Consider the following 26,164-nt stretch of genomic DNA (forward strand, 5'->3'; position numbering starts at 1 on the left):
GTCGTAATTCTTAAACACCACTAACTCAAGTATTCTCTAGGCTACGCACATGTGATTCAACTCTGCTGCTTAGCAGCCCTGTACTGATCGGGCACTAACCGTAGTTCCCGTGTATATGTATGCTTTTATTACATTCCGTTACCAAGACATCTCGTGAAGGTAACATAGCAGAGTCTTGGTGCTCCTAAAACCTTGTCCTGGGACAGGAGGTGCACACCCTTCAATCTGATTAACCACTCGCATTCGTTTCTGGGCAGGAAGCCACTTGGCCTGAGTCTTTGAGAGCCCTTTCAGGAGGGTGATAATCATCTACAAAAGGCTTTGGCCAAAATGAAACCGGCATGCCCTCTCGGCCGAGATGGTGAAGACAAATGCCCAACTCTACCATCTTTGATTCCATATGCTATCAATGAGTGGTGATATTCCAATTCCTACCTGTGAGATGCAGTGGTGGAACTTGCAAGGAGAAAAGGAGAGAGCCCACTTGTTTCTCATTGATAGAAGTATTATTAGAAATGACTATGATCATTACGATACGGATATAAACCTGAATTTCTCCAGCATAATCTTGTTGGAGTTCCTGGTTCTGTAGATATTCTATGGAGGACCATCTCTCCCCTATGTCTGCTGGCATTTTCTTCCTCTCCTTGATCTGGCGGGTCACAAATCTGAATTGCGGAGAGTTCCCAAGTGGCCTGTTTAATATGGAGACAATCAGGTTTCGAGATGAAGCTTGTGGCAATCCAATGGCCACAACCTAGCCAGCTGGAATCGCTCGGGTGACCCTTGCTTGCTGAAGCCCAAGCATGAAACACTCGACCGCTGGGTCGTAACATCATGCAACAAGCATGGAATCTCAACACCTTTCGAGAGTCTGCCTTGAGAGTCTAGTTGTGTTATTATGCTATCACAACTCAAGATTGACTGCAGTCTACAGTCGCAGGTATCAATGTGATGGATGTCATATAAGCCAATAGTGACAACAAGTTTGGCTTCCAACACCCTCTCATGTCTGGCACCTAGTGCACAGAAGTCAGCTGTATTCACGCAACTGCCGTATATACCCCCTGGCAGAGGATCGAGTGTCTTGCCAATACCGGAGAAGACGCAGCCTAGAAACTTATAAGTTAAGCTTGTTGATCTATTTCGTTTTCGAGGCATGCCCAAGTCAATCTGCCTGCTCTGTCGTTGCATCTTATCAGTAATATCGAACGAGCCTCTGAAAGCTTTATCAGGTTTCGGGTTTCGTCTGTTATAATCTGCTATCCTGGTTGATGGGACATATGAATGGCGGTGTAGGTCATATCTCATTATATCGAAGTCGAAAGCTGAGAATATCAGAGCGATGTCCCAATTTCTCGATATGGTCTTGTGTTATTCTAAGCAGTTTCATCATTGGGATTTGCTTTTGTCTCTCGTGGTGACTCACAATAGATGTACCTCGGTAAGCAGAAAGAAGCAAATACCAAAAGAATTGGGGGCTTGTCTCAGAGTCTTGATGCAGACCAACTGACATATTTGGCGTGTAGGAGACTTCTGTCACTTCGCAAATCTATCCCCAACTGTCGCTTGATGCGAAACGGGTGATTCTCTTGGCTGCATGTTCGACATCTAGAGTTTAAGCATGCCTTGCCAGAGAAACTAAACTTCCGCTCAGCTTTGATCAGTGTCCTCCTGTTCTCGTAATTCCCCGTGTGGTCCATCATTGAGAGAGACCTATTCGTATAGTAAAGACTAGACAAGGTCTAATGATCGACGGGTGTTTCAATCAATTGGTCGAACGAAGGCTCGCAAAGAAGGCCCGTAAACAGAAGCACGAAACCAAACAAAAAGTGACTGAGCGCAGATAGACAGTTTCATATTTTAGATGTCAGTGCAGCTAGACAAGATGTGGTGGACTCGGCGATGGTTGTTTCGAGCTTTGACCTTTGCATTTTAGCAATTGGTGTGTGGGCCTTGGTTGGTACTAAGACAAAAGACCCGGACTCTTCTTCCATAAGAAGAAGTTATAGAATCATGTAGAAGGTACAATAAAGACATTGAATCTATCCTTGTGTTTATGAGGTAAGGGTGAGGGTAATGATTCAACAGACACAACTGCCGAAGAGGCTGACGGGGGGTTCATTTCGAGGCTATTGCCGCCCGGCTCTGACACCCGTCAGGAAATCGGATGTGTCTGCATGAGCCTTGATTGCGCGGTCGGACCTCTTGAGAAGGTCTCGGCTTTATGTCGTACGATGATATACTCTGTGTGTTCTGACAGAGAGAGGCGTGCTCTTGGGCATCATTCCCTAGTACCTGGGGGAGGCAAGAAAACTCAGGATCTCGGACCTAAGCAATGAATCCTAAACAATGAAAAGATTTTGGTAATTTAATTTAAGCCAAGGGGGGCTCTTTGATGAGTTTATTTTAGTATCCGAGCCTCCTTCCTCCCCAGGATCGCCTTCTTCCTCATCCGAAGCTATATCAATTAGCATTGATTCTTTTCATGATACGGTCGTTGGCATCCTCGAGGTCGAGCAATTCCACTCTCACTTCCTCTTCCTCTTCCTCTTCCTCTTCCTCTTCCTCTTCCTCTTCCTCTTCCTCTTCCTGTTCCTGTTCAGGTGCCGCTCGAGTTGACAGTAACTCTCTATGGAAAGTCTCGTCATCCTTCCCAATGAGGACCCCATGTAGATCTTTATGTATTTGGCCAAGTTGAGAGCTGCGACTGTCGTTCACCAGCTCATCTACCATCGAAGGGTGAGATACAACACGACATACGTGAACCTCTCGTTTTTGAGGCAGTCTATGAGCACGTTCAATGACTTGCTCCTCTCTTCCTGGTGCCCAGAATGGCTCAGTGATAATCAAATGAGAGGCCTCTACTAGAATTAGACCAACCTTTCCCCCCAAGGTAGCACTCGTTCACTGGTGCAGATATCCAGCGGGGCGGTGATGAGGACAAACCCATATCTGTCTGACTTCCTTGATCTCGAGAGCGGCGAGCAATGATGTGGAGGACTTGCCCAGACCAACGGCATCACAAGGGATTCCCTGGCGGAATGTAGAGTTTGCAATCATCTTGAGTCGTTCTTTGCCCTATCAATTGATGCTCAAGTGGGATTGTTTGCAAAGGCCACCGGGCCTTAGCTTTTATCTTTGTGTCTGTGAATCGATCCTATCATAACAATTGTTAGTTATGTATAGTGCTGGGGGTGAAGTTGAACCAACCATATATTCATTGAAATCTTGACTTGTGAGGTAGTCAATAACGTTGAGTTACTGTCCATCAACATTAATCGTCGATCTGTATTCTGATGTTTCGTAGTTGGAGAGGGTAAAGTTGTCGAGATCAAACATCGGTGCAATTTTTCTTAGATCCAGATTGATAGACTTCGCCTCCTCGGCGTCGTCTTCCAAGTCATTTCACAAGTCCTCCTCTGTAAACCGTTTCTGAGACAACTTGTGAGCTTGTTCTAAACTGTACATAGCGTCTGGCATTTCTTTGTATTCATAGCCAGGTTGTTCCGACTCAGACTCTATTTTTCGAACAAGATTGAGTCCCTTACCATTCTTACGCTCGTCTTTCGGGTTTACGAGTTCTCAAAGTTCAGTGGTTGATGATGTCCTTGAACTTTTAATCCAGAGCAGCGACGTGCAACTTGCCTTAGGACAGAGACTCATATGAGAGACATGAGCAGTGTAAAGTAGAGAAACTAGGTAGTTTGGAGGTTGGAGGTTGAGACTTGAAACTTGAATGGATATTGAAGATCAAGGTAAAATATCACAAATTGTGACCGTGATTCACTGTGATCGAATGCGACTCATTATAACTACCTACCTAGGTAAATAAAGGTAGGTTAAAGAGAGCTACCTGTCAGTATGCAGGTAGCGAAAGGGGCGACCCAACCCCAACTTTAAGGACACTTAGTTCACGTTTCTTAAAGAAAAAAATATATAAGTCTTCTCTGCGCATATTAATACGGTACTCGAGAAGATTGAATTCACGTTGATATTATTATAGCAAAAAGATAACTATCATCTCAGAGTTCATACTATTCCTTAACATCATCAAAGAGAGTATATGAAGATAAGCAAAGACAGAAGATGTTTTTAACTTTGCCCTGGCTAATGACAATGCTACGCTACAATGGACTTACCAACGAGAACAAAGGTCCAATTCACGTTTAACCAAGAGCAGAGAGGATTAATATTACTTCTGCTCATTGCAGGAGCTGGTGGAGGAGAAAACTTCAAAGACTTCTATCCTAAGCGATGAAAAGACTTAGGTAAATTTAGATAAATTTAGTATAGATTTACTAGACTTTAGACTAGTGATTTTTGGTACATTGAGTTAATGTCAAGAGGTCTTCTTGCTTCCTGGGGCCTATCTAGGTTAACGCTGTTGGCAAGATGTTGCATACCTAGGTAGTATGTGATGTATGAATTGGCCCATAGCAACTCTCAGGATGGGTAACTTGAACATTATTACTGTTTTTATTTTTATTTAGATAGTCTCGCGAAGAGCATCGTGAAGATTGATCAGGCATTGCTGTCACCGAAGATCTGGTAAGGCAGTGACTCAGTAGTCGTAAAAGCCCTTGCCGCTCTTCTTACCATACCACCCAGCGTTGACCATGTTCTTCAGCAACACACTCGGCCTGTATTTGGAGTCGGCGGTCTCCTCATACAGAACCTTCATGATAGAAAGACATGTATCGAGACCAATGAAATCAGCAAGCTGAAGAGGACCCATGGGCACGTTTGTGCCGTTCTTCATGATGGCATCAATGGAATCACGGTCTCCAACGCCAGTCTCAAGACAGATAATCGCCTCGTTGATGTAAGGCATGAGGATACGATTGGCAAGGAATCCGGGAGAGTCGGCGGACACCGAAGTGATCTTTCCCATGCGCTTGCAGAACTCAATGGCAGTGTCGAGAGTGTCCTGGCTGGTCTGTAGACCGCTGATGATCTCAACGCCCTTCTGTACAGGGACGGGGTTCATGAAGTGTGTCGACACAACACGAGAGGAAGCTGAGGTATCAGTGGGATCCTTGGTCGTGGCAGCGGCGATGCGTGTGATGGAGATAGAAGAAGTGTTTGTAGCGAGAATAGCATGCTTGGGGCAGATCTGAGCCAGCTTGCCAAATATGTCAAACTTGAGATTGGGCAGCTCAGGAACAGCCTCGATGACCATGTCTGCAGAGGAGAGATCTTCCATTTTGGTGCTCGTACTGAGAAGAGAACGAGCGCTGTCGGCCTGCTCCTGTGTGATCCTTGACTTGGAGACATCCTTTGCTAGGAGTTTCTCAGCAAAGGCGATGCCCTTGTCCAGAGCCTTGTCTGAAGTATCAATCAAGGTAACGGGAACCTGAGCCTTTTGAGCTGCAACAAGAGCAATCCCTAATCCCTATTGTTGTGATGTTAATTGTCTGAACGCCAGCAATGTCTTTCACATGCTCTTACCATTTGACCCGCACCAATAACACCAAGCTTCTTGACCTCTGCGGCGGCATATTGTCGAGGTGAAGAGCTGAAGCAGCGAGCATGACGCGCAGCTGCCATAGAAGGCATTCGAAAGATTGAAGCAGCCATTTTTTGAAGAATGTGTGGGTGAATTTTGAAACCACGATACAATAGTAAAGTGCCAGGTCTCTTTAAGTTCTTCCCCACGGGGACATTGGCAGCTACGCCGACACCGACGCCGAAATCAACGGCTCATGCCATCATATTGCGGGTAACCTCGGCTCGGAGCCGGCGGATCTTTCTTATCAATTGCCGAGAACTTTCTTTATCTTATCAATTCTTATCGAATCTCGCGTTAATTAGACACGCCAGACGAGTCGCGTCTAAGCGCGTCGTATAATGAAGTGGTGGGACTGCCTATGTTTTCTAATGTTGTCGAGGCAGCACTAACCCCACGACCTGTGAATAGAGACAGACAACTCCTGGTCTGTCAATGTTTAGTGAATTAGGATCATGGAGTTGGCAGATGGATCAACAGATATTGTGCACCCGGAAGTGCGAGCACATATCAATAGTCTTGTCTCAGCGGTAAGTTTTCCCATGATACCAATAAATTAAAACGTTCTGACAAGTGAATTCCAGCTTGGAGGTATCAGCGCCGACAGCGATGGCGGCTATCAACTCGGTGACGATGCCCTCGAGGTTCTTCGAGATCTAAAGCGATGGATACGCTTCTACGACGAAAAGACGAATCGGATGGACGTTGCGCGATGCATACACGAGGCGAACCTGGTCGAGGGTGACCTGCTCCCCATTCTCTCGACGTGGCCCGAAAACGCCACGGACAGCAAATTCAAGTCCAGGATGGCCTTGGCTTGCTTCGAACTCATGGTTCCTCTCACCTGGCCAATGGCAAGAGACAGAGAGCGAATGACGGTCAATCACCACCGCCATATGCCGGTCCTGGAGCTTGCTCAGGTTGGATATAAGCGAGCCGTTGTCAACTACGACGGAGCTCGCGTACTTCATACAGCTATACGGGTGGCTCTCCCGTCCATGGCAATACCGATTGGCGATCGAACACAACGTGATCAAGGCATCATCAAGCTGGTCTTGTTCTTCCTCCGTAACATCGCCATGATCGAGCCTCCCCCTGATGTCAAATACGAAGGCGATGAGTCTCAAATATCTCGATCCGCCACTATCGATGCATTCTCATACCAAGATATCTTCCTCGTGCTCTTAACACTTGCCTCGAACATGGGAGAGGATTTTCGAGCCGAAGATACACCTGTCATGGAGATTATATACCATTTAGTGAAACAAGTCGACATTGAAAAGCTCTTCATGAATGAGCAGCAGCTAAGTAAGGCCAAGGCTGGAGAGCTCGCCGATATGATGAGTAAGGAGTCGTCCATGTTGAAGGCATACAACCGCAAAGGCCCAACTCGCCACAACCGATTCGGCACTATGATTTGGGTGAAGCGAGACGACGGCAAGATGTCATCACTTTCGGGTCAAGATGCGCTGGCTGATGCCTCGACGAGAAACCAAAAGATGGACAACTCAAAGACTTTCCGACCTCCTCGCCGAGCACGAAAAGGGGATAAAGATGAGAAAGATCTCGGATTACCAACTAAGCTTAATTCTCGTGCTTATGACCAGTTGCGATCGTTTGTCGAAGACTTCCTTGACTCGGGCTTCAACCCCCTATTCCAACATGTCCGCAAAACCATCGATAGGGAGGCACCACATGTAATGCAGTATCATCGCCGTCAGTTTTTCTACTTGGTGGCATGGTTCCTAGAAGCCGAGCGCATGAGGCGCAAGGCAAGGAAACAGTCGAGTCAGAATCCCAGCGAGGATATCAGCAGTTTCAACCTTGTTGCAGGTGTTCTCAACCAGGAGATGTTCATCACTCTCAATAAGGCTCTCCATGAGTCACTCGAGATGAAAGATTGGCATGAACTAACCGCCGTTATGCGTTGTTTTACCCAGATTCTTCTCACAGTGCAGGAAATGTCAGAGTCAGGCAACGAGGACAACGAAGAGATCGCCGAAAACGTGCTTAGTCGTCTATTTTACGAAGAAGCAACCCACGATGCAATTGCCACCATCATTAGAACTTACAAGGACCAAAGCTTCAACTACCTTGACGCTGCCACGGAACTGGTCCACCACTTCCTCCGTATCCTGGAAGGATACTCTAAGCAGAACATCGATATGCAAGTTCGCTCGCGGAAGCGCACTCGGCGAAAGAAGAAGGCTGCCCAAGACGCTGCAGGAATCGAAAATGACAACGACGAGAATGACGGTTCAGATAATGACGCCGCATCCGCCGAGCGAACCACTAAAGAACGAAAGTTCGACTTTCATCGCTTTGCGACGCGTTTCACGCCCCAGAGCGTAGTGGATACATTTGTCGCTTTCACCAAGTATTACCGTGATCTAACAGACTCGCAACTCAAGCGGGCGCATCGATACTTCTATCGCGTGGCTTTCAAAGCAGAAGCGAGTGTCATGCTATTCCGTGTGGATATAATCCACCTCTTTTACAACATGATCAAGGGCCCTGCTGCGCTTGAAAAGTCCTCTAGAGTGTTCAAGGAGTGGGAAGAGTTAGTGAAGCAGGTACTGCGAAAATGTTTCAAGAAGCTTGAACAGCGGCCAGAGCTGCTTGTGGAGATGCTCTTCAGCAAGGGGTCCAGCACCGCCTTCTTTCTCGAGTACGGCTTCGAACGACAAACTGTCACTACAGCCAGCAAAGCCAAACCTGCAGCTGAGCTGGTCTTCAAAAACACTGAAGAGCTAGACCGACAGATTGCCATTGTCGTTGGAGCAATGCTGGACAAGAACCAGGCAAACCATGTCGCTTGGATCAAGAAAATCCTCGGCGACGCTGAGAGCGAACGTAAAGCTTTCATGGCAGCGGAAGAGGTAATGGCTTCAGTTGAGCCTGTACAAGACGAAGCTGAAGAGCAGCCAACAGAGTCGGGGCCAAAAGCGCCTCCTATATTTTGTGAGTTTGTTCTGAGCTTTAAGTCTTTGTTTACTAATAATGCTTAGACGTGCGCCCGGATGATAAGGACCGTCGGAATGCCATGTTCAAGAACTCTCATATGCGACTCCTTATGAAACTCGTCGGCCTTCAATTATTAGACCCGGCGTCAGAAGAAACACCCGAGTCTGCATGGATCATACCTTCAGATGTGTCTGCCGACGTTCTCAAGGATGCTATCCACTACATCAACCAAGCCGAGTTCAGCCCTCCAACATTTGAGGAGGGTGTTCTGGCAGAACACCAATTGAAACGCAAGAGTGCTCCACGCAAGAAGGCCGATTTCGATGATGATGAGGACGGCGAGCCTGACGACCCCATGTTCGGACCGCTCGGTCCCACGGTGCGCAGACCCATTGATGAAGAAGATGGCCCCAAGAAGTCGCCCAGGAAACGCAGGCCTCGAAAAGAACTTACCGAAGAAGAAAGACAAAAGAAACGTAAAGAAAGGCGAAGAAAAGAGCAAGACAGGTTGATGAGCTTTAGATCAGAAGAGTTTGTAAGGCCCGAGGACGATGAAACGGATTCTGAGTACGACGAAGCCTTCTTCGCTCGAGAACGCGAGATAAAAGCAAAGGCAGCGGCCATTCGCCACGTTGCGGAACGCCTTCCTGTGCCTAGAAAGCCAACTAGAAAGCGTGGGATTGCAGCTACAGAATCTGCATCAAGTAGTGAGGAGCATCAGGAAGGAAGTGGAGATTCTGAATCTGGTCACGATTCTGATCCTGGCGACGATTTCATTCTCAGGGCAATGAATACAACTCTTGAGGAAGAGAACGAGGGGCAGCCAGAAGGAACATTGCCAGATGGCAGTGATGGAGAGAGTCGCAAGAGGAGACGAATCAGTGTTGAAAAGACTCAGCCTGACGAGGATGAGGAAATGGGCGGCGTGAATAAGAATGGAGATGAGGATGAGGATGAAGCACCTGTCGTCACTCGAAGACCGCGTGTACGGGGTGGGTTTGTTGTGGATAGTGATGATGATGAGTAGATATTAAGTAGCATAATTACTGGCGTCTGGAGCGTGCATGCTATATAACATGGTAGGAAAGGGGCAATGGACACGTCTAGATTTAATGAACGAATGTCACCACCAGGTCTCTGCCATACTATCCTGTGGAAGTCATGGCCAAGACTCGGGAGAACTGGGTACAAGATATGGTTAACGGAGACTGATTCTAGATTCTTCAGACTAACGTATACAGACTCTATTGGAGATGGGAGACTATCTAACAGTGGTATATCCTCCAAACATGTTATCTCGCTGGCTTATATCTTTCTATCCAGAACATAAATCATACTCTTTTCTATGGGGTTGACTTTCTTTGTGGTCGTCTCTCCAAACTCCTCCTTCTTGTCGCTGTGCTCTGCCCAGATTGTATTTGACCTAGCTCTGCAAGATCCTCCTGGCTCTTTCTAGGAGCACCAGGATGCGCAAGCACACTATCGCGATGTTCTGGACGGCGGAGGGCATCGTTCTGCTGCAAAGCAGACTTCTCGTCGTCCTTGCCGCCCCATGACCCCCCAATTCCCTCCATGATAAACTCGGAAGCTGTTGGTTGGTCAAGAAGAGAGAGTTCCTCGGGGGAGAATATGTAGGGGAGTAACAGAGCACGGACTGGTATTAGGGCAAAAATGATGACGGGGAAGCCGACAGCGGCTACAGTCTGGGTGATAGCAAAAGTGGCACCGAAGCCAACGAGCTCTATGAGGACAAAGTACCAGATAGCAGAGCGCCGGCGAATTTGAAGTAGGGGGCTGTTTGAAGGCGTAAGGGCCCGATCGCGAGCTAGGAAAATAAGCTTGCCAGTGATACCATTCCCCTCAAGGGCCTGGACACCCATGACAAAGAATAGACCCGCGAGCACACCATGGGGGATCAAGTGAAGAACCACTAGAAGAGGCCCCGTCATAGTGCCCAAAGTAAGGAGACCTTGAGCAAAGTTGGAAAATCGTTGCTCTACAACGTGTGTGGCCTCGAAGGAATAACCACCACCTACTGGGTTGCCATCTTCATCATCTTCCTTGACAGCTTTTGTAACGCAGAGCGACTCGGTATGGAAGGGTGCTTGGGGGATGAGACCATTGGGGAATGGTAGGCCAAGGATACCTGCAACACCAGTTGTCAAACCGAGGAGGAATATATCCCAGTGGAAACCAGCAGGTTTGCGAAGTGGAAACTCGCTGCCTTGGGCGATGAGTGAAGAAACTTTGGTTGTTAGCAAGGCTGCCAGAAATTTTGTATCCTGTAACATACCATTATGATCGAACCAGAAGAGAATGGTCAAGAGAACTGCAAAGGGCAGCGCTAGAAAGATGTCACCCACGCTCAAATCCCAAAAGCGAACAAGCCAATCGCGGCCACTGGTAGGCTCAAAGGCGATGCCAGTGGGTAGAACCTCAAGATCAACCTCCTGCATACGGCCGAAATGGACAAATCCAGTGAAAAAGATGATTGTCAAAGGTGTGCCATAGTCCTTGAGAAACACGCGCAAGGGGTGGCGGAAAAGACTGCTTCCGCCAAGTTCGCCGCACACGTATGCTACCATGAAGACAAGAAGAGCGGCAACGATGGAGAGATAGAACTCTTGTCCTCTACCGAGATGTTCTAGGACTTGGATGCCCTTTTGGAGGTAGATAAAGGCGACGTAAAACCCAAAGATATCACAGGGGAAGCGTGTGACCCATCGAAGCCAATTGCAGGAGTTCGTTACGGCGAGAATCCAGTGAAGGATAAGTGACCATCTGGATGGATCAGTTACTAAACTGTAAAAATGAAAAGAGCCCCGTGTTGTACGGTTAACGCTGACTTACATGCCGATCCAGCACATGAAGCCAATATAATTGACGCCGGTTGGCTTCATGATATCATATACGGTACTTCAAAAGCCCAGTCAGCTCCATGACGCAAACTTGTTTGTGAGTAGCAGTAATCTTACTAGTTGAAGACGGTTATTGGACCTAGAGAAGCATAGTTAGAGGGACAACTCGGTGCAGTAGGAAAGGGAGGCCAAATTACCCGTAACTCCGACGATGACAAGCGGCTGTGCAGCAAATAGAGAGAATATGGCCGCTCCAAGAACAGAGGAGAGTAAAACTTCGTTGACGCCATAGTTTGACCCTGTTTTCTGGAACATGTCGAGAGAAAATGCCAGAGCAGGGAGGATGCTTGATAAGAGGTCAGCGTCACATGTTGCCTAATATGTAACAAAGGCAAGACAAGATGGAGATACTGACTTGGCAAAATACATATACACTGTAGCAGGGACTACACGATAGTCCCACGCATCCGTCCAGTCGCTAACATAGTATGGTATTCGTCGACGGATGTCACTAACCATACCACGAAAGAGGTGGATTCTCCACCAAGCCTCTTGTTTTTGTCGAGGCGAGGCCATTCCATCGTGGTCTCTTTCGTGTCCTGGTGAAGCTGAAACCATAATGATTCCTTCTAGAAATGATGACGAAAAAGTGTTGTAATGGTATTAGGCTTGACAAGAGATTGTTTGCTGTAGGCTGTCTCGAACAACGAGTGGCACACTTCAAAGATGACTTTTGAGTGAGGAAATTCCGTGATTAATAGACGAGTCAGTAGAACGAAGTAAAGCGGAAACCAACAAAGTTGATATACATATAAGAAAAGATCAGAATCGGCCGCCCAAGAATGTGACTGGTGCAAGGGTCTTGACTTGTCTTGACTTAGGCTACCAGTCTTCGGAGAAAGTGATTGATTGTTGACTCCACCCAGTAACTAAACATGACAGCATCCCTGTCTTGGTTACATCCAATGCTCACCACAATAAGTAACGGGGAAAGGGAAATAGACTGCATCGATGTATAACCTTATCGAAGCAGTCAAAGGGACTGCGGGTCGATAAAACCCACTAATCGGGTCTCGCAGAGGGTAACGCCATAAAAAGAGGCACTTCGGCCACGCTTCTTTGGTAATGTGATGTAAGAGTAACCTCTATAACAGTGATGCGATCCTGACACTTTGGCAGCCAATAGAGTGCAAGCGACTCAATTGCATGCATGCTTAGACCAAAAGCGATACTCGTTTATTACCGGCCAAACGGACAAGACAAAAACTTCGATTGTGGGGGATCGGGATGCTTATTAAGACAACACCCAGTGTCTCGGGCGATATGAGAAGCAAGGGCTGTCACGTCACGCATGTATATGTATACTCGAATACGTACAGAGATAAGGTAGGTCACCAACAAACAGTGCAATACTATGAGTATATCATCATCATCATCACGACAGCCTACTACGTAGAAGACTACCTCAAAATACGATCGCCCCAGTCCTTATTCGTCCTACATGGATGCCAATATTGACGCTGACAGCCCACCTTGACCCTTTTTGTTGTCAACAAGTGCATGATGTCGTAAAAACTTGTACCTTTTTATTACCCTTTTCGACATACGCTGTTACACAACGGGAGCAGAGCCTCCTAAACCTCGGTCAGCAGAGGAACTTTCTCAGCCAATCAGCTTCGTAGATTCAGCTCGGGGTCGATGATAATCGCGAGATCTTGACTTATACTAGATTAACGTTTGACGGCCACCGGTTGCTTCAGGCCAGGCCAAGGTCACTAGGATCGACATTCTCTGTTATTATTTGTTCTATTAGTTCCTCGGCGGGGCTGGTTGTCACAAATTACGACTCATATTCCGGTCCCTCAGATGGCATTTTTATCTGGCAAGGCGAGGCAAGAAAACTTAGGATCTCTTTACTAGATGACACAATTACTTAAGTAGACTCAGTACAAGCTTAGTAGGCCTTACGACTATACTGTCACATATGCTCAAATGGCCCACATCAACTCGTCATCTCGAGATATTTATTAAGCCCTCTTCTGCCTCCTATCTGAAATATGGGATACATGGCAGCATGACCCTGATGGCTTCTTAACCAACTGTTACAAGATCGGCGAGCCCGACAAATCAGACAACGTTTTCGATCATCATTTTCAAGACAGAGAATTCAGTCATCAATATATACTTAATGTTTTACAGTTCTATAGCCTAGAATACATTGTTACACGGTTGTTCCTAGCCTCGACCTCCAGGCTTTCCGACACGACGAGGGTAATTTTGATGGTTGCGATGTGCCGGTTCTGCTAATAATGCATTAAACATCCAAGGGAATTGATCAAATGTTTGGTAGAGTAGAGTGCCGCTTTTCTCTGCGCCTTGCTGTGGCCTCCAGAGCCCGTGTTGCTTCCTCCCGACGGATTATCGTAATATCCTGGCCTGACATCAGAATCCTCGGTTCTGAAATAGGCCTCGCCGCTATCCTCGTTGCTACACAGCCAATCCTCGCTCTGCCTCAAGTTCTCCTGTATTCCTTATCCTGCCTTGCCTCCGCAGCACTGTGCATGACCAATTATCGTCGATCGTACCACGGAAACTACCTTCTCCAACCATGTGCTTGGCGACTTTTCTTTTCGACTCTACTCAAGCTTTTTGAAAGCTGGGGCAGGGGTAGGGGGGTCCTTAGGCGTATCTGTCTCCTCGGGGAATGGTGGGGGTATGCTCTCCTCCTTACCGCCACCAAAGTATTTCTCAAAGTCCTCGTTGTCACCAAATGGTCGCTTGCCCAAGATACGAACCATGTCATCTCGGACGAGAACCTCCTTCTTGAGCAACTCCTGGGCGATTAGTCCAACTTCCTTCTTTTTCGAGGTCAGAAGGTCTCGGCAACGCTGGTAGGCTGCCTCCACAATTCGGGAAACCTCCTGGTCGATCTGCTGGGCAGTAGATTCGGCAAATGGCTTCTGCATGCGGTTGGGGTCATTCTCGAAGTGAACAGGGCCCACCTTCTCGGACATGCCCCATTGGGTCACCATGTTTCGTGCCATCTGGGAAACCTTCTTGAAGTCGTCACTAGCACCTGTTGTCACGGTGGGGAAATGAAGCTCCTCAGACACACGGCCACCCATTGTCATAGCCATTCGGTCCATGAGCTGGTTGGTGTTCATCAGGTAAGCATCCTGGGGCAGGTACTGAGCATAACCCAGAGCACCTTGGCCGCGGGGAATAATGGAGACCTTGAGAAGAGGGTCAGCATGCTCCAGGAACCAACCACAGATGGCGTGGCCGGCCTCATGATATGCAACAGTCTTCTTCTCCTCTGGCTTCAGCACGAGAGACTTGCGCTCAAGACCTCCGATAACCCGCTCAATGGCCCGCTCAAAGTGGTCCATCTTGACCTCATCAGCATTGCCTCGGGCAGCTAGGCAAAGTTAGCCAGGTAACACACAAAATCAGGATAGCCGGTAGAACATACCAATTAGAGCAGCCTCGTTGACAACGTTGGCAATATCAGCACCGGAGAAGCCAGGGGTCAGAGTTGCCAGACGACCAACAAGGTATTCATGGTCCTCGTTCGTCACAATCTTGTTCAGATACACCTTGAAGATTTCCTGACGGCCTTTCATCGTAGGACGATCAATGAAGATATGTCGGTCAAATCGCCCTGGTCGCATCAAGGCTTTGTCGAGCATATCCGCTCGATTAGTGCCAGCAAGAACAACAACCTGCTCGCGGGTATTGAAACCGTCCATTTCAGTGAGAATCTGGTTCAGAGTTGCTTCCCGCTCATCGTTGCCACCAAATCCCCTGCCGCTCTCCTGTCGCGCACGTCCAATTGCGTCAATCTCATCAATGAAGATGATGCAAGGAGCGTTCTTACGTCCTTCGGCGAACAAATCTCTCACACGTGAAGGACCGACACCGACAAACATTTCAACGAACTCAGAACCGCTCACACTGAAGAATGGTACTCCAGACTCGCCGGCCGTGGCCTTGGCAAGCAATGTCTTACCGGTACCAGGAGGACCAGCTAAGATAGCACCTCGAGGGATCTTAGCACCTAGCTTTTCGAATTTCTCGGGCTGCTTCAGGAAGCTCACAAACTCCATGATCTCGGTTTTTGCCTCTTCGAGGCCAGCAACATCTGAGAATTTGACCTTAACAGCACTCTCGGCGTTGAACTTCTTAGCCTTGCTCTTGCCGAAGTTGAACATACCCCCTCCAGCACCACCACGTCCACCCATTGACCGCTGAGTCCAGAGGATCAAACCGATGAAGAGCAGTGTAGGACCAAAGGCCAGAAGAAGGTTGCCAAGGGTACTACCGCCAGCCTCATAGCTCACGGGTATTCTTTCAGAGGGCGGAATACCCAGCTCATCTTGCGCCTGTTCTAACTTTCGCTCGAAGGATTCAACAGATCCTATGGAGAACACGTAGCTCTTTCTCGCAGGTTGCCCGCCCTCACCAGTAGCTCCAGTTGCAGATGGATGAAGCTCTACCCGGACGTGTGAGCCGTTAACAACAATCAGCTTCTGAACCAGGCCCTTATCCAGGAATGCTTTCCGCATCTCTTGCCAAGTAATCTCCTTCTCAGAGAAAGGGTTGGCAAAGAGTTCCGCAATCCATACAGTGACACCAATGGCGATACCAGTCTGAACAGCCTCCAGCCACCCGCTGCGCTCATTCTTCGGTGGCTTGCCACCCTTCTGCTGCTGCTGCTGCTGTTGCTTCGACTTGTCAGCGCCACCCTTTCCGTCCTGGGTCTTCGGTTCCTGGTCCATGCGAAAGGATGAAAATTGCCCATCCCGGTTGTCTTGTTGATCCTCCAACTCTATTATCCGTTCTGTGACCATGTATACACATCGCATAAGTCTTCCCTTGTCCAGAATCGAAAGGTTGCCGTTCTGGCGTTGCTTCTGAAGAAGATCTCGGGTCTCGGCAGGAGCGCCAACAATTTGAAGTTTCTCAAGAATGTCCTTCGCCACCGGCCTTTGAGCCTCTGGAAGTCGACTTGTAAATTCCTCGAGATGTGCCAGTTCCTCCTTATTCAAGTGAATCCAGCCTTCGGGCAGAGGTGGCGGCTTTGGTGCTTCAGACTTGCTTCCATCGGGCCCATCCTTTGCACTGTGTTGATTCAATGGCTTGCTTCCATGCTCATCATCTTTGTCGGGGTTTGATCGGGGATCTTTGCCGGGAGGTGGGGGTTGCGAGGAATATGTCCTTGCTCGAATGGCGAATGCGGCAGAAGTCTTTGCGGGGATCGATCTGGTGACAAGTGACGGTCTTGCACATAATCGTAGTGCAGGCTGCGTTGACAATCTTGTCGCTCGTGCGAGCTGGCTTGATTGTCTTAAAAATCTCGACATGGCGGGCAACGCAGGCTGGCGCAAGTGCGGAACTACCGGGGTTGTGTGTACAGATAAAGGTAATTGAAAGCGCCGTGCTATGTCATAGGGTAGCACGGCTCAAGCCAAAAAGGCTATTGACTAATATTTGAGGCCGGTATACAGTCGTATATGGCGAGAACTCGGAGTCCCAGCGCCAATGGATGAATATGAATATGTTGGATGACACCACCAAGTGCAAGCTTCTGGTGATGAGTCTACAGCGGTTGCTTAGCTCGAAAAATGAGGATCACGTGTTGGGGAAATCGCTGAGGTGGGGTCCACTGAGAGCGGAAGGTGAGAAGATTGGTTGATATGATCGCCCCAGGGAATGTGTCAGTACGTCAATGAGTGATGCCTATCTTAAGTCCGTTCGGCTCTGTAACGCTTGACATCAGGTACCTAATGTTGTGAAGTAATACATTGATATGGGTAAGTACAGAGTTTTGTACTTGTCAACTTTCATCCTCACAGACAACTAGGTACTTAGGTATTGTTGAAGTTAGCAGTGGCAATTTGCGCCTCATTTCCCAGTACTGGTGATTGATGTAAGTATCATAGAACTCTTGGCGGTGCTGTCTGCTTCATAGTTATCTCCAATACAAGAGAATATTCTTCATAGCTATCTTACTACGATATAAGATATGCCATGTTCAGTCTTTTCAGCAGGAGAGTAGTAAACCGAATTGAATAAGGATTTGGGCAACACTGAAGGGAAGACTGCCTTGGTTGGCAACTGTCTGTCTTAGGGGGAGGCAAAAAAACTTGGGACATCTATTATAAGTGACAAAATGACCTAGGCAAGTTTGATATAACTTAGTGTAGATTTAGTAGACCTTGGATTGGGTATTTTTGGCACCTTGGTTTGACATCAGAGGTTTTCTTGCTCCAGGAGGTTCGTCCACTACCCTATCACTCGGCCCATTCCAGGTTGTGAATTAGAATGGATCGTATAAGACCATCGCCTTTCACCGGAACCCGACGTTCTTCCTTTGATTCCTCGAGATGCAAGACGATCTCTGCACCCTTGGCTCCCTCGAAATCAGGCAAGTCACGCCAAATTTCAGTCCTTGACTTTTGGGCAATTGGGTGGTTGAAGTACAGTTGCAACACACGACGAGCCTGCTCCTCGTCGCCGATCTCGAATAGTACTACCCTCGGCTTTAGGAGTTCTGCAACGTCCAAAAGCCGTGCGTAGAAGACGTCTGCTGGGTTGCATTTACTAGGGCAAGGGAGGTCTTTATCGGGAACCAATGCGAGGCGCGGTTCATATTTTCGGACTGAATAACCCAGTTGCCCACGGCCATGATGCCAGATATCTTCTGATATATATGGAGGATTAGACACGAGAATATCCCAGGGGGTAACGGCGAGCTGCTGCATGTCGCCATCACTGAAAACGTTTGCTCTTGTGATGTCAAGCCGCTTGTGTTTTGTAGGCTCCATCAAATTTCCAAGCCTGATGTTCCGTGCGATGTTCTCCTGCGCGAGTCGGAGGGCTACAGGCGAAACATCCACTCCTCGCACGGTCAAGTTGTCAACCGAGTGCTGGAGGGATGAGAAAACTCCAAGGGGTATACAACCAGTTCCTGTGCAGAAGTCGATTACGTTTACTCCACGGTCGAGTTTCCTTACGTCTTGTCCTAAAAGCTCCCCTGATTTGACGAGGTTTGTTAGGTGGAAAGTGTATGCTTCGGTTTCTGGTCTAGGTATTAAAACACCTTGTTTGCACTTGATGTCGAGTGAACCAAATGGCTGAGAGCCGATGACATACTGAAGAGGCTCACCACGCCCTCTTTTTCGGCATAGATTGTCTAAAAGCCATGATTTGTTTCGTGACCGTGATTCATCGGCATGGCTTCTTAGCCATCGTAGCTCATTCTGGGCAGAATTCAGGTCCCGGCAAGCGGGAAGAAGGCTTGCAATATGTGGCGAAAGGCGCCGAGCACGCCGCAACAAAGACGGCTGAATGCGCGGCATGACGAAAGAACTTCATCGTTGAGCCTGCAACGGTGAAAGTTAATGCATGACAGAATTGTAAGCGTGCCATCAGAATGTTGAGGTTGGATGTACACATTGTCATGATTAACCGACTTTTACCCTTCTATCGCGCGCCTCGAAGCTTTGAGCCTCTGAGGGCAGCCCCTGCATCACCTTGCTTTATTCTTTAAATCTTTGTTCACAACTTGTACTACTCGCTCAAGATACTACTTCCTTTTGGATCTTTTTGGTGCTGTATCCTCTAGGTTTGTCCTATCCTTAGAATTGCTCGCCGAGTGATTCGAGCGATACGAAACGCAAATTGCCGACATTCTTGGACTTTTGCTGTAATCGCCACTTTACCGCCAAACCTCAAACCGCCTACACCCCGATCGAGAACCGAAGATGAACGCGCCTGATCGGTAAGACCGTCTTTTTCTATCTCTTTGTCTCTACCTCTCTCTCTTTATTCGGGTCTCGTCTCGCGTGCTTTCAGGTTCCTTGCTCTTCTCTTAGTCGGCAACAAAACACAGACACCAAGTCAGTCCAATACTACACGCTCTTATTATGCTGCTTGGCCAAGCGCCATGTGAAGCCAAATACCCAATATTGATTCGGCAATCGGTCTGTGCCTTAGCATAGTGAATAACTTTCACTCTGACAAGATGTCAGCTAATATGGCCTTATCACCCTACCGTCAGTTGGTTTAGAAAGCATTATGTGACTAGCAGTGTTACCTAGTTGGCATTACCCCTAAGTATATATGCCCAGCCTTCTTAGGCAGCATGGTTTTTCGAATGTCTGAAAGCCATCAAGTAACTATCCTTTCCTTCATTCTATCTCCTGCGTTCATTTGCGCTGTCAGTGGCGGGCACTGTCTTTCAGACAAGTTATCTCGCGACCTGCAAAAGCCTTTCCGAAGCAATAAAAAAAAGCATTTTCCTCAAGCGAGTCAAGCTCATCTCATCTATTTCAACACCATAAAAAGCACATAGCATATATTTGTCTTTTCACCAAATATTAGACAATGGCCGGTGGTAACCCCAAGCATTTCAATCTCCAAGATGACCCGTTACGTTGCTTCAAACTACTTGACATCTTTCGCAGGCTAACAAACTCAACAGTTTCGAGCTGTTCCTGCTCGGAGAGGGCGAGAAGAAGATCGAGGAAAAGGTCTTCTCAGGTTAGCTCTCTTACGACTTATGTCTATCCCCTGCTTACAATATTCCATTAGGAATGTCCAATACCTCCGATTTTGTCCTCATGAAAGAAGACCACACTCTTGGTAACCTTCTCTCCGAGCACCTGAAGATGCATCCCAATGTCTACATGGCTGGGTATAAGAGTACAGAACCTGCCGCCCTCGGTCAATCTTGTGCTGACATCGTATACAGTCGCTCACCCCAATGTTCCTGAGCTTTTCATACGAGTCCAGACAGACGGAACCATCACCCCTCGCGATGTCTTTACTTCTGTCTGTGAGAAGCTCATTAAACAACTCGAGATGTTGCATCAGGAGTTCACGCGAGAGTGGGAATTGAGACGCATTACCAACACTGGTGAGCAGGGAAACATGCAGAACGGCCACTGAGTTCCGCGTTCATTATCAGGGATCATCTAAAACGGACAGGCATTATGGACGGTCGGCGTTAGGGGGCTGCAGGTTACTGCTTATTTATTTTTAACCACATATAAACTGGAATGAGCTTGAGATTAGACTCTTCTGAGCTATACTGCGGTCCTGGTTTCCACTTAATGTGCATGTTGTGACACACGTATAAAATAGGTCGCGCCAGGTTTGCTTGAGTCTAAAATAGGGGAGTCCTGGGCTCGAGATGAATTTCGATCGGAAGAGATTTTGCGATGTCTATGATCCTGGTAGACCATTCTCAAGCAGCTCCTTCTGGACCTTCACCACCGGGGATCAACTGATAGAGTTTTAGTACAATAAGCAGGGAACGAGTTGCGATTGACTCACCATGCAGATGTTGTTGCCGTTCAGCAGAATCTTGGGAAGTTTAGTGTGGTTACCCGAGTAGTCACTATTGAGTTAGCCAGTACTGGAAAAACAATAATGGAGATGTTGCTCATACAACTCAGTCACATCCTCCAGAACCATGTCTATACCGGTGATTAGTTTCGGTAGAGGCGAACTGGGAGAGCAATACTCACTAACGTAGTCGTCAAAACCGACGAGAGTTCCGCTGAATTCTATCACCTTTTCAGTACAATCGTCTATGAGCATACAGAAACTCATCTCTCACCCTTATCGCCCTTCATAATGACCCAAATCCTGGAGCCCACACACTTGTCGATAAGCTCTACATAGAAAAGTTAGTATGTAGCCTTGATACATTAATAGTCCCTATGCAAGGCTACTCACCGAGAGGTAACAGTTGGGATGCCATTGTGAAAATGTGACGTGGGTGAATTGTATGAAGAGTTATCGATCTGAAGCGGCTTGTTTGCGCAGAATTATTAGTATATTTTCAATGAAGTGTCGGTTTTAGTTACCGAAAGCCAAATGCTTTATCTCAGAGTTGAGCTGAAGTCGTCAAGGTCGTCGTCTCACAATCTCAAAGTGGGATGGATTATGGAGGTGTGAATATAGAGCACGTCCCCACGTGCTCTCGCGATAATCATGGTGACTAAGCCAATCCATTGCCCACCTCCACCCTCCCCAAGCCACCCGCTAACGCTCAGAGTCGATGATCGCTCTATTGACGCGGCTGCCTAACAAATCTCACATACTGCGCAGTAGCCTTCGCGTATCAGGGTCATGGGCTTTTGCCACAATGGCTCACCGACGCTGGCTACATTTCAATCACTTCATACCCCAATGATATTGTCTTTACAGGGGCGCATTGCTGGCAGTGTATTAAGACCCTTGACAAGAACGCGTCGGTTCCCCTATACTAGTAGGTATGTTCAAATACCCGTCTTCGTTTTAAAAACTTCCTGACTGTTCTATCTATGAAGGAAAGAGTTTAGCTCCAGCATGTCACCAACTATAAAGAATCGTCTGTGGAATCCGGCTTTTGGGATCAGGTTCTCTCCGAAAAATGATCATCAGCCACCTTATCCATTCCTAGATATTACTCGATTTGTTCATACCCCTGCCTCTGGGTCTGGAGATGTTGAAAAGGGAGATGTCGAAGCTGACGAGTTCAGTGAAGGTGAAGAGTTCGAGCGTGATGCGGCGGAATGGTTCGATCAACAAGATCGGTTGGTATTGCCTACCATTGAAACCATCTCTAAAGGCACTCAGGTTGCATCAGACACAGACGGAGATCTCGTCGAGGCCTCAAAACGGGAGAAAGCCCTGACGGATTCCGTCACTGCTCCTCTCACATCCTTAGATTACACAATCGACGCCAACCTTTGGGATACAGCCCGAAAGAGTAAGGCTGGCTCCAGCCAGTCGTTCTGGTCCTACAAAATGTACCGTCAAGTTCAAGGAAACGGCGAGGAGCAGAAAGTCAAAGTCCACTACTGCACTTCAAAACACACGATGGAGCATGTTTGTGAAAGGTACTTTTCTGACGAGAAAGTCATTGGCTTCGATTTGGAGTGGCTTGTTGCGAGAGGTCCTGCCAACTCCAACCCTCGACGAAATGTTTCGCTCATCCAGATCGCTAGTCCAAGTCGTGTGGGCTTGTTCCACGTTGCACTTTTTCCCAAGGACGACTTTGTCGCCCCAACTTTCAAGAGGATCATGGAGGACGAAAGCGTAACAAAAGTCGGCGTGGCTATCAAGGGTGACTGCACAAGATTGAAGAACAATCTCGGCATAAACAGTAAGGGGATTCTCGAGCTGTCTCACCTCTACAAACTTGTCAAATACTCGAAGGCTGGAGAGCTGGACCGAATCAATAAGGTCATGGTGTCTTTAGCCGTGCAGACACAGGAGATGTTAGGTCTTCCTTTGTTCAAAGGAGATGATGTGCGGTCCAGTAATTGGATGATGCGTCTGTCAGCAGATCAAATTGCATGTAAGTTAAAATTTGTGTTATCCGTGCTTCTGTAGCTCACGCATATATAGATTCCGCATCAGATGCGTATGTTGGTCTCCAGCTGTACTACGTGCTTGAGCAGGAACGCATGAAGCTTCAGCCTACTCCTCCTCGGCCAGCTTTCGTGGAGCAGAATCTTCCTATTCGGTTCTTGACCGCTGATGACGTTGATGAAAGTGATGCGACTTCAGAATCGGGGGAATCTGAGGTGATTGCTGATGTTGAGGTGAGACTTGAAACACCAGAAACCAGGCCTACGCAATCGGTCGCAACGCCCACGACAAAGGCTACGCCCCCATCAGAGAACAATTCCCATGATACAAGGGATCCCCGTATCCTCGCTGCCGAAAAGCACGCTCAACAATACCGTAGCACAACGCGCCGCCAGTCGACTCCACCATTGTCGTCTCTTCGCACTTATTACATGTGGTATGACAACCAAGATCTTACACCAGAGGCCGTTGCTACGCTCTTACGTACTCCTCCTCTTAAGACAAACACTGTTGTTTCTTATATCCTTGATGCCATCATCTCGGAAGGGTTACCTTTTTCCAAGGCGAGGCTTAGAACTGAGGTGTTAGTCCACCTTGCTCCCCAATCACTAGTGAGTGCCAGGTATCGAGCATTGGTGGATGCAAGTCAAGAGTCTGAAGAACTATAAAATCGATTCTAGGATTCGAGTGTATGCATGGGGAACTACTCGGAACGCAGCTTCGCTGCAAACTGGATTGGAAACGAATTGATGAAGACTGCTTATTACCTTTTGATCAGGTTGTAATTCGTGATCTTCAGACTTGTTGCCAATTGCATCCTTAAATATCCCAGCCATATCATCCAAGAACACAATATAAAAAAAATCGGTATAAAGGAACAATCGGTTTTAGGTCTCTATATCTATTATACTATGATCCTGGCCCAAACAGATCACGGCCTCTGTTAATTTGAACCTTCTTATCCTCACCACCACTCACAATACCCCAGGATTGATCCCAGGCTACACTCAACACCTTGGCTCCATCACCAGCGACGGGGAGCTTCTTGCCCTTAAGCCACTCTCGGCCTATGGTGTACACTGGCTCACTTACGCTTCCACCACCCTCTTCCGATGTACCCATCCGCACGCTTCGAAGATCCCACACACGACATGTACTGTCGTGAGAGCCAGACACAAGCGAGTGGTCGTTTTCGGGCGAAGGCGCCAAAGAGACAACCATATTAACGTGACCGCGGAGTGTCATGGCTGAGGTAGTAGTGGCTGACTCGCGGGGGTCGAGGAGGGTAATATGTCGGGCCGACGAACCAGCAGCGACAAGGGAGGATCCGGGGAGCGCCGTTGCGCATAATAGTGGGTGCATGGTAGTGAGTCGGCTGACCTCGCGCTGAGTTGTTAAGTCAATAGTGCGAACAGTATGATCTTTCGATGCCGAATAGGCGACCGTTGCGTCGTTGGGATGAAAGATGGCAGCAGTCACAGGCTCATCATGGACAGGGATCAAAGCAAGAGGACCACGCTGTGCAGTGTTGGCGGCACTTGCAAGCTTGGCTCGCTTCGTGCTATGGGCAGAAGGCAGGCTCTCGGGATCTGCCTGGGGAGCTGTTCTTTTTGACGACGTCCAAAGACCAACTTTACCGTCAGATGATGCTGTGAGAATACGCTTAGTGGCTCCGTTAATGTCAAGACTGTTGATTTCCTTCTCGTGACCCCAGAGTTCCATGCTGGACTTGAGGGCACCAGAGAAACCATCCTCAGACTCGCTATAGTCCCAGACAATAACCTTGCGATCCAGGCCAACTGAAGCCAGCTGCTTCTGTGAGATCCACTTAACCGCATTCGCTCGCTGCGTGTGACCACCAGCTCGACCAGCAGGAGACACTGCGATTGCGTCTCCAGAGGGGTTCCAAACTCTAACGAGGCCGTCGTAGGAAGCACTCGCAACTCGTTCGGGGATGTTACTACCACCAACCAGAAGGCCTGCTCGTGAAGTAGCAGATAGGAGGTCTATGCCACCGACCCAGTCGTCATGCTCAAAGCTCGCTTCGTAAACCGGGGGTAGCAGACTTCGAACATACTGCAAAGTTAAAGTAGATTCAGATGAAAGACCGTTTGTTGCAAGATACTCTTCGATAGAAGTTCGGAGAAATGTGCCATTGGCAAGAAAGTCGAGAGGGATGGGAGAGGAGGTGTCGAGCATAGACTCGGAGTTGAGAATGCGAGAGAGGCCATATCGTTTAATATCTATGATAAGGATTAGTCCCTTGATTGCTCTAAGGTATTCAAGAACATCAATAACTGACCTGCAGGTACGAGCAATTGTTGCTTAGAGTCTGGAAGTACCAAATCCTGCTCAGTGGTAGTGAAGACGACCTTCACCTGTGCGACGTCCCCCATTTTTGCGTGGCTGTTCAATTGTTGTTGTCCTTCGAATTATTTTCCAGGTAAATCGATTGGAGGTTGTGGAATAAAAGAGTTCTACTGGTTTTGAAGCCTATTGGGCTCCGGGTATCTCGAACGATTTACTGCGGTGAAGGTATGCTTGTGGTAGATCAGCACGCAAAGATCTCAGCAAAATCTAGAAAATTTTGGAAATTTTTGTAGCCTTGCATTACTTTTGGCCCCACTGCGGGGAGCCAATCTGAGCCACTGACCAATGACGATGTTGGTGATTGCAAGGCTGAACCACTTTCCTGGGGCTCATAACGGACCTGAGATAACTGTACAGAAATGATACGTTAACATAAGATGAAGATATGTTTTGCCAGGCAACTTCTTCGTGAGCCCAATTGCCATGGCTTGCTAGTTTGTAGCATTCAATCAAGCATTCCTAATCAGGAAGTGGGTGATCCTTGTTGAAGAGCTCTTATTGGGTGTTTTTATCTCTCGGATAAGAACTTGAGGTTCAAGAAGTCCACTGCGGTTTAAGCCGATCCTTGAAGTTTGTGAAAGAACACCTTATGTGTGAGTTGAGCTTCAAAATTATTATTCATCAGGGAGTTAACACCTTGCTGTGCTGAGCTTCGATGAATGAGGTCACCATGTTTCTTGACAAGTTTCAACTCAATTTCATCCGGCACCCGTGTTGACCTCTATGATTTAATTACACGGAGCATGCTTGTTTTTTGAGAAACATGACCATTCCTGAGTCAGCTCGCGAGTCGATAACTTATGCCTGTGACTCTTGTTGAGGGAGAAACGCATTGTCTCTTGTATTGTTTCTTTGTGACGAAGTAATCATGACGATTGACTCGCTAACAATTGTTGCTACATCTGGTCGCTTATATCGTAGCTTTAAAATCCGGAGCATTGTTGCTAGACAAATAAGCCCGTATTCTGTCACCGTGGCATTTGGAGTAATGAAGCTCTTCAAACTCCCCCCATCTGTCTCAATAGAAGTAGGGAGTCGGGTTGACGGAGCAGTCCCGGCACATACATGCTTGTTAATCCCGTAACCGTGGGGAGCT

General features: G+C 47.8%; 10 protein-coding genes across 10 annotated transcripts; 3 read left to right on the forward strand and 7 right to left on the reverse strand.

Annotated features, from left to right (window-relative positions):
- Positions 1–2,466: 2,466 nt before the first annotated feature.
- Positions 2,467–3,063, reverse strand: FOBCDRAFT_289971 (uncharacterized protein; the record flags this gene model as incomplete). The annotated part of the gene is made up of 2 exons (XM_059611760.1): positions 2,467–2,883; positions 2,950–3,063. 2 exons carry the CDS (start codon positions 3,061–3,063, stop codon positions 2,467–2,469), a joined length of 531 nt encoding a protein of 176 aa, XP_059464426.1.
- Positions 3,064–4,239: 1,176 nt separating this feature from the next.
- FOBCDRAFT_316916 (3-hydroxyacyl-CoA dehydrogenase) lies at positions 4,240–5,696 on the reverse strand. Its single transcript, XM_031176142.3, has 2 exons — positions 5,452–5,696; positions 4,240–5,395 (listed from the first exon to the last, which is right to left on the reverse strand). Exons 1-2 carry the CDS (start codon positions 5,578–5,580, stop codon positions 4,565–4,567), a joined length of 960 nt encoding a protein of 319 aa, XP_031047275.2. The 5' UTR covers positions 5,581–5,696; the 3' UTR covers positions 4,240–4,564.
- Positions 5,697–5,964: 268 nt separating this feature from the next.
- On the forward strand, positions 5,965–9,594 carry FOBCDRAFT_289974 (timeless protein-domain-containing protein; the record flags this gene model as incomplete). The annotated part of the gene is made up of 3 exons (XM_031176143.3): positions 5,965–6,039; positions 6,094–8,470; positions 8,518–9,594. 3 exons carry the CDS (start codon positions 5,965–5,967, stop codon positions 9,498–9,500), a joined length of 3,435 nt encoding a protein of 1,144 aa, XP_031047276.2. The 3' UTR covers positions 9,501–9,594.
- Positions 9,595–9,816: 222 nt separating this feature from the next.
- Positions 9,817–12,014, reverse strand: FOBCDRAFT_289980 (HCO3 transporter family-domain-containing protein; the record flags this gene model as incomplete). Its single annotated transcript, XM_031176146.3, has 6 exons — positions 11,747–12,014; positions 11,529–11,677; positions 11,449–11,470; positions 11,324–11,389; positions 10,767–11,254; positions 9,817–10,718 (listed from the first exon to the last, which is right to left on the reverse strand). Exons 1-6 carry the CDS (start codon positions 11,947–11,949, stop codon positions 9,817–9,819), a joined length of 1,830 nt encoding a protein of 609 aa, XP_031047279.2. The 5' UTR covers positions 11,950–12,014.
- Positions 12,015–13,802: 1,788 nt separating this feature from the next.
- On the reverse strand, positions 13,803–16,900 carry FOBCDRAFT_21793 (peptidase family M41-domain-containing protein). Its single transcript, XM_031176148.3, has 2 exons — positions 14,804–16,900; positions 13,803–14,749 (listed from the first exon to the last, which is right to left on the reverse strand). The coding sequence occupies exons 1-2, from the start codon at positions 16,692–16,694 to the stop codon at positions 13,968–13,970; spliced, it is 2,673 nt and encodes an 890-aa protein (XP_031047281.1). The 5' UTR covers positions 16,695–16,900; the 3' UTR covers positions 13,803–13,967.
- Positions 16,901–17,533: 633 nt separating this feature from the next.
- Positions 17,534–18,731, reverse strand: FOBCDRAFT_289993 (S-adenosylmethionine-dependent methyltransferase). Its single transcript, XM_031176149.3, has one exon. It carries the CDS (start codon positions 18,690–18,692, stop codon positions 17,625–17,627), a length of 1,068 nt encoding a protein of 355 aa, XP_031047282.2. The 5' UTR covers positions 18,693–18,731; the 3' UTR covers positions 17,534–17,624.
- On the forward strand, positions 18,718–20,380 carry FOBCDRAFT_217736 (DNA-directed RNA polymerase). Its single transcript, XM_059609492.1, has 4 exons — positions 18,718–19,114; positions 19,817–19,875; positions 19,927–20,037; positions 20,087–20,380. The coding sequence occupies exons 1-4, from the start codon at positions 19,098–19,100 to the stop codon at positions 20,281–20,283; spliced, it is 384 nt and encodes a 127-aa protein (XP_059464427.1). The 5' UTR covers positions 18,718–19,097; the 3' UTR covers positions 20,284–20,380.
- Positions 20,381–21,285, reverse strand: FOBCDRAFT_217737 (uncharacterized protein). Its single transcript, XM_031176154.3, has 7 exons — positions 21,207–21,285; positions 21,076–21,152; positions 20,957–21,013; positions 20,865–20,903; positions 20,786–20,813; positions 20,671–20,734; positions 20,381–20,620 (listed from the first exon to the last, which is right to left on the reverse strand). The coding sequence occupies exons 2-7, from the start codon at positions 21,098–21,100 to the stop codon at positions 20,582–20,584; spliced, it is 252 nt and encodes an 83-aa protein (XP_031047287.1). The 5' UTR covers positions 21,101–21,152; positions 21,207–21,285; the 3' UTR covers positions 20,381–20,581.
- A 405-nt stretch (positions 21,286–21,690) lies between these two features.
- On the forward strand, positions 21,691–23,366 carry FOBCDRAFT_270934 (ribonuclease H-like domain-containing protein; the record flags this gene model as incomplete). The annotated part of the gene is made up of 2 exons (XM_031176158.2): positions 21,691–22,684; positions 22,735–23,366. 2 exons carry the CDS (start codon positions 21,691–21,693, stop codon positions 23,364–23,366), a joined length of 1,626 nt encoding a protein of 541 aa, XP_031047291.2.
- A 200-nt stretch (positions 23,367–23,566) lies between these two features.
- Positions 23,567–25,251, reverse strand: FOBCDRAFT_21836 (WD40-repeat-containing domain protein). The gene is made up of 2 exons (XM_031176161.3): positions 25,001–25,251; positions 23,567–24,941 (listed from the first exon to the last, which is right to left on the reverse strand). Exons 1-2 carry the CDS (start codon positions 25,092–25,094, stop codon positions 23,608–23,610), a joined length of 1,428 nt encoding a protein of 475 aa, XP_031047294.2. The 5' UTR covers positions 25,095–25,251; the 3' UTR covers positions 23,567–23,607.
- Positions 25,252–26,164: the final 913 nt, after the last annotated feature.

The sequence above is a fragment of the Fusarium oxysporum genome, chromosome III, assembly GCF_013085055.1.
Source record: "Fusarium oxysporum Fo47 chromosome III, complete sequence".
In the NCBI taxonomy this organism is placed as follows: domain Eukaryota; kingdom Fungi; phylum Ascomycota; class Sordariomycetes; order Hypocreales; family Nectriaceae; genus Fusarium; species Fusarium oxysporum.

Excerpts from the sequence above, each read along its gene's own strand:
- FOBCDRAFT_217737 (XM_031176154.3), bottom strand. The coding sequence starts at position 21,100 with ATGGCATCCCAACTGTTACCTCTCG. Across the intron at positions 20,904-20,956 it reads CATTATGAAGGGCGATAAGG|AATTCAGCGGAACTCTCGTC; the intron begins GTGAGAGATGAG and ends AAAAGGTGATAG. Across the intron at positions 20,814-20,864 it reads CGGTTTTGACGACTACGTTA|ACATGGTTCTGGAGGATGTG; the intron begins GTGAGTATTGCT and ends TCACCGGTATAG.
- FOBCDRAFT_316916 (XM_031176142.3), bottom strand. The coding sequence starts at position 5,580 with ATGGCTGCTTCAATCTTTCGAATGCCTTCTATGGCAGCTGCGCGTCAT. Across the intron at positions 5,396-5,451 it reads TTATTGGTGCGGGTCAAATG|GGATTAGGGATTGCTCTTGT; the intron begins GTAAGAGCATGT and ends TCACAACAATAG.
- FOBCDRAFT_21793 (XM_031176148.3), bottom strand. The coding sequence starts at position 16,694 with ATGTCGAGATTTTTAAGACAATCAAGCCAGCTCGCACGAGCGACAAGA. Across the intron at positions 14,750-14,803 it reads CAACGAGGCTGCTCTAATTG|CTGCCCGAGGCAATGCTGAT; the intron begins GTATGTTCTACC and ends AACTTTGCCTAG.
- FOBCDRAFT_21836 (XM_031176161.3), bottom strand. The coding sequence starts at position 25,094 with ATGGGGGACGTCGCACAGGTGAAGGTCGTCTTCACTACCACTGAGCAG. Across the intron at positions 24,942-25,000 it reads ACAATTGCTCGTACCTGCAG|ATATTAAACGATATGGCCTC; the intron begins GTCAGTTATTGA and ends TCCTTATCATAG.
- FOBCDRAFT_217736 (XM_059609492.1), top strand. Across the intron at positions 19,876-19,926 it reads CGAGGAAAAGGTCTTCTCAG|GAATGTCCAATACCTCCGAT; the intron begins GTTAGCTCTCTT and ends ATATTCCATTAG. Across the intron at positions 20,038-20,086 it reads CTACATGGCTGGGTATAAGA|TCGCTCACCCCAATGTTCCT; the intron begins GTACAGAACCTG and ends CATCGTATACAG.
- FOBCDRAFT_289993 (XM_031176149.3), bottom strand. The coding sequence starts at position 18,692 with ATGCCGCGCATTCAGCCGTCTTTGTTGCGGCGTGCTCGGCGCCTTTCG.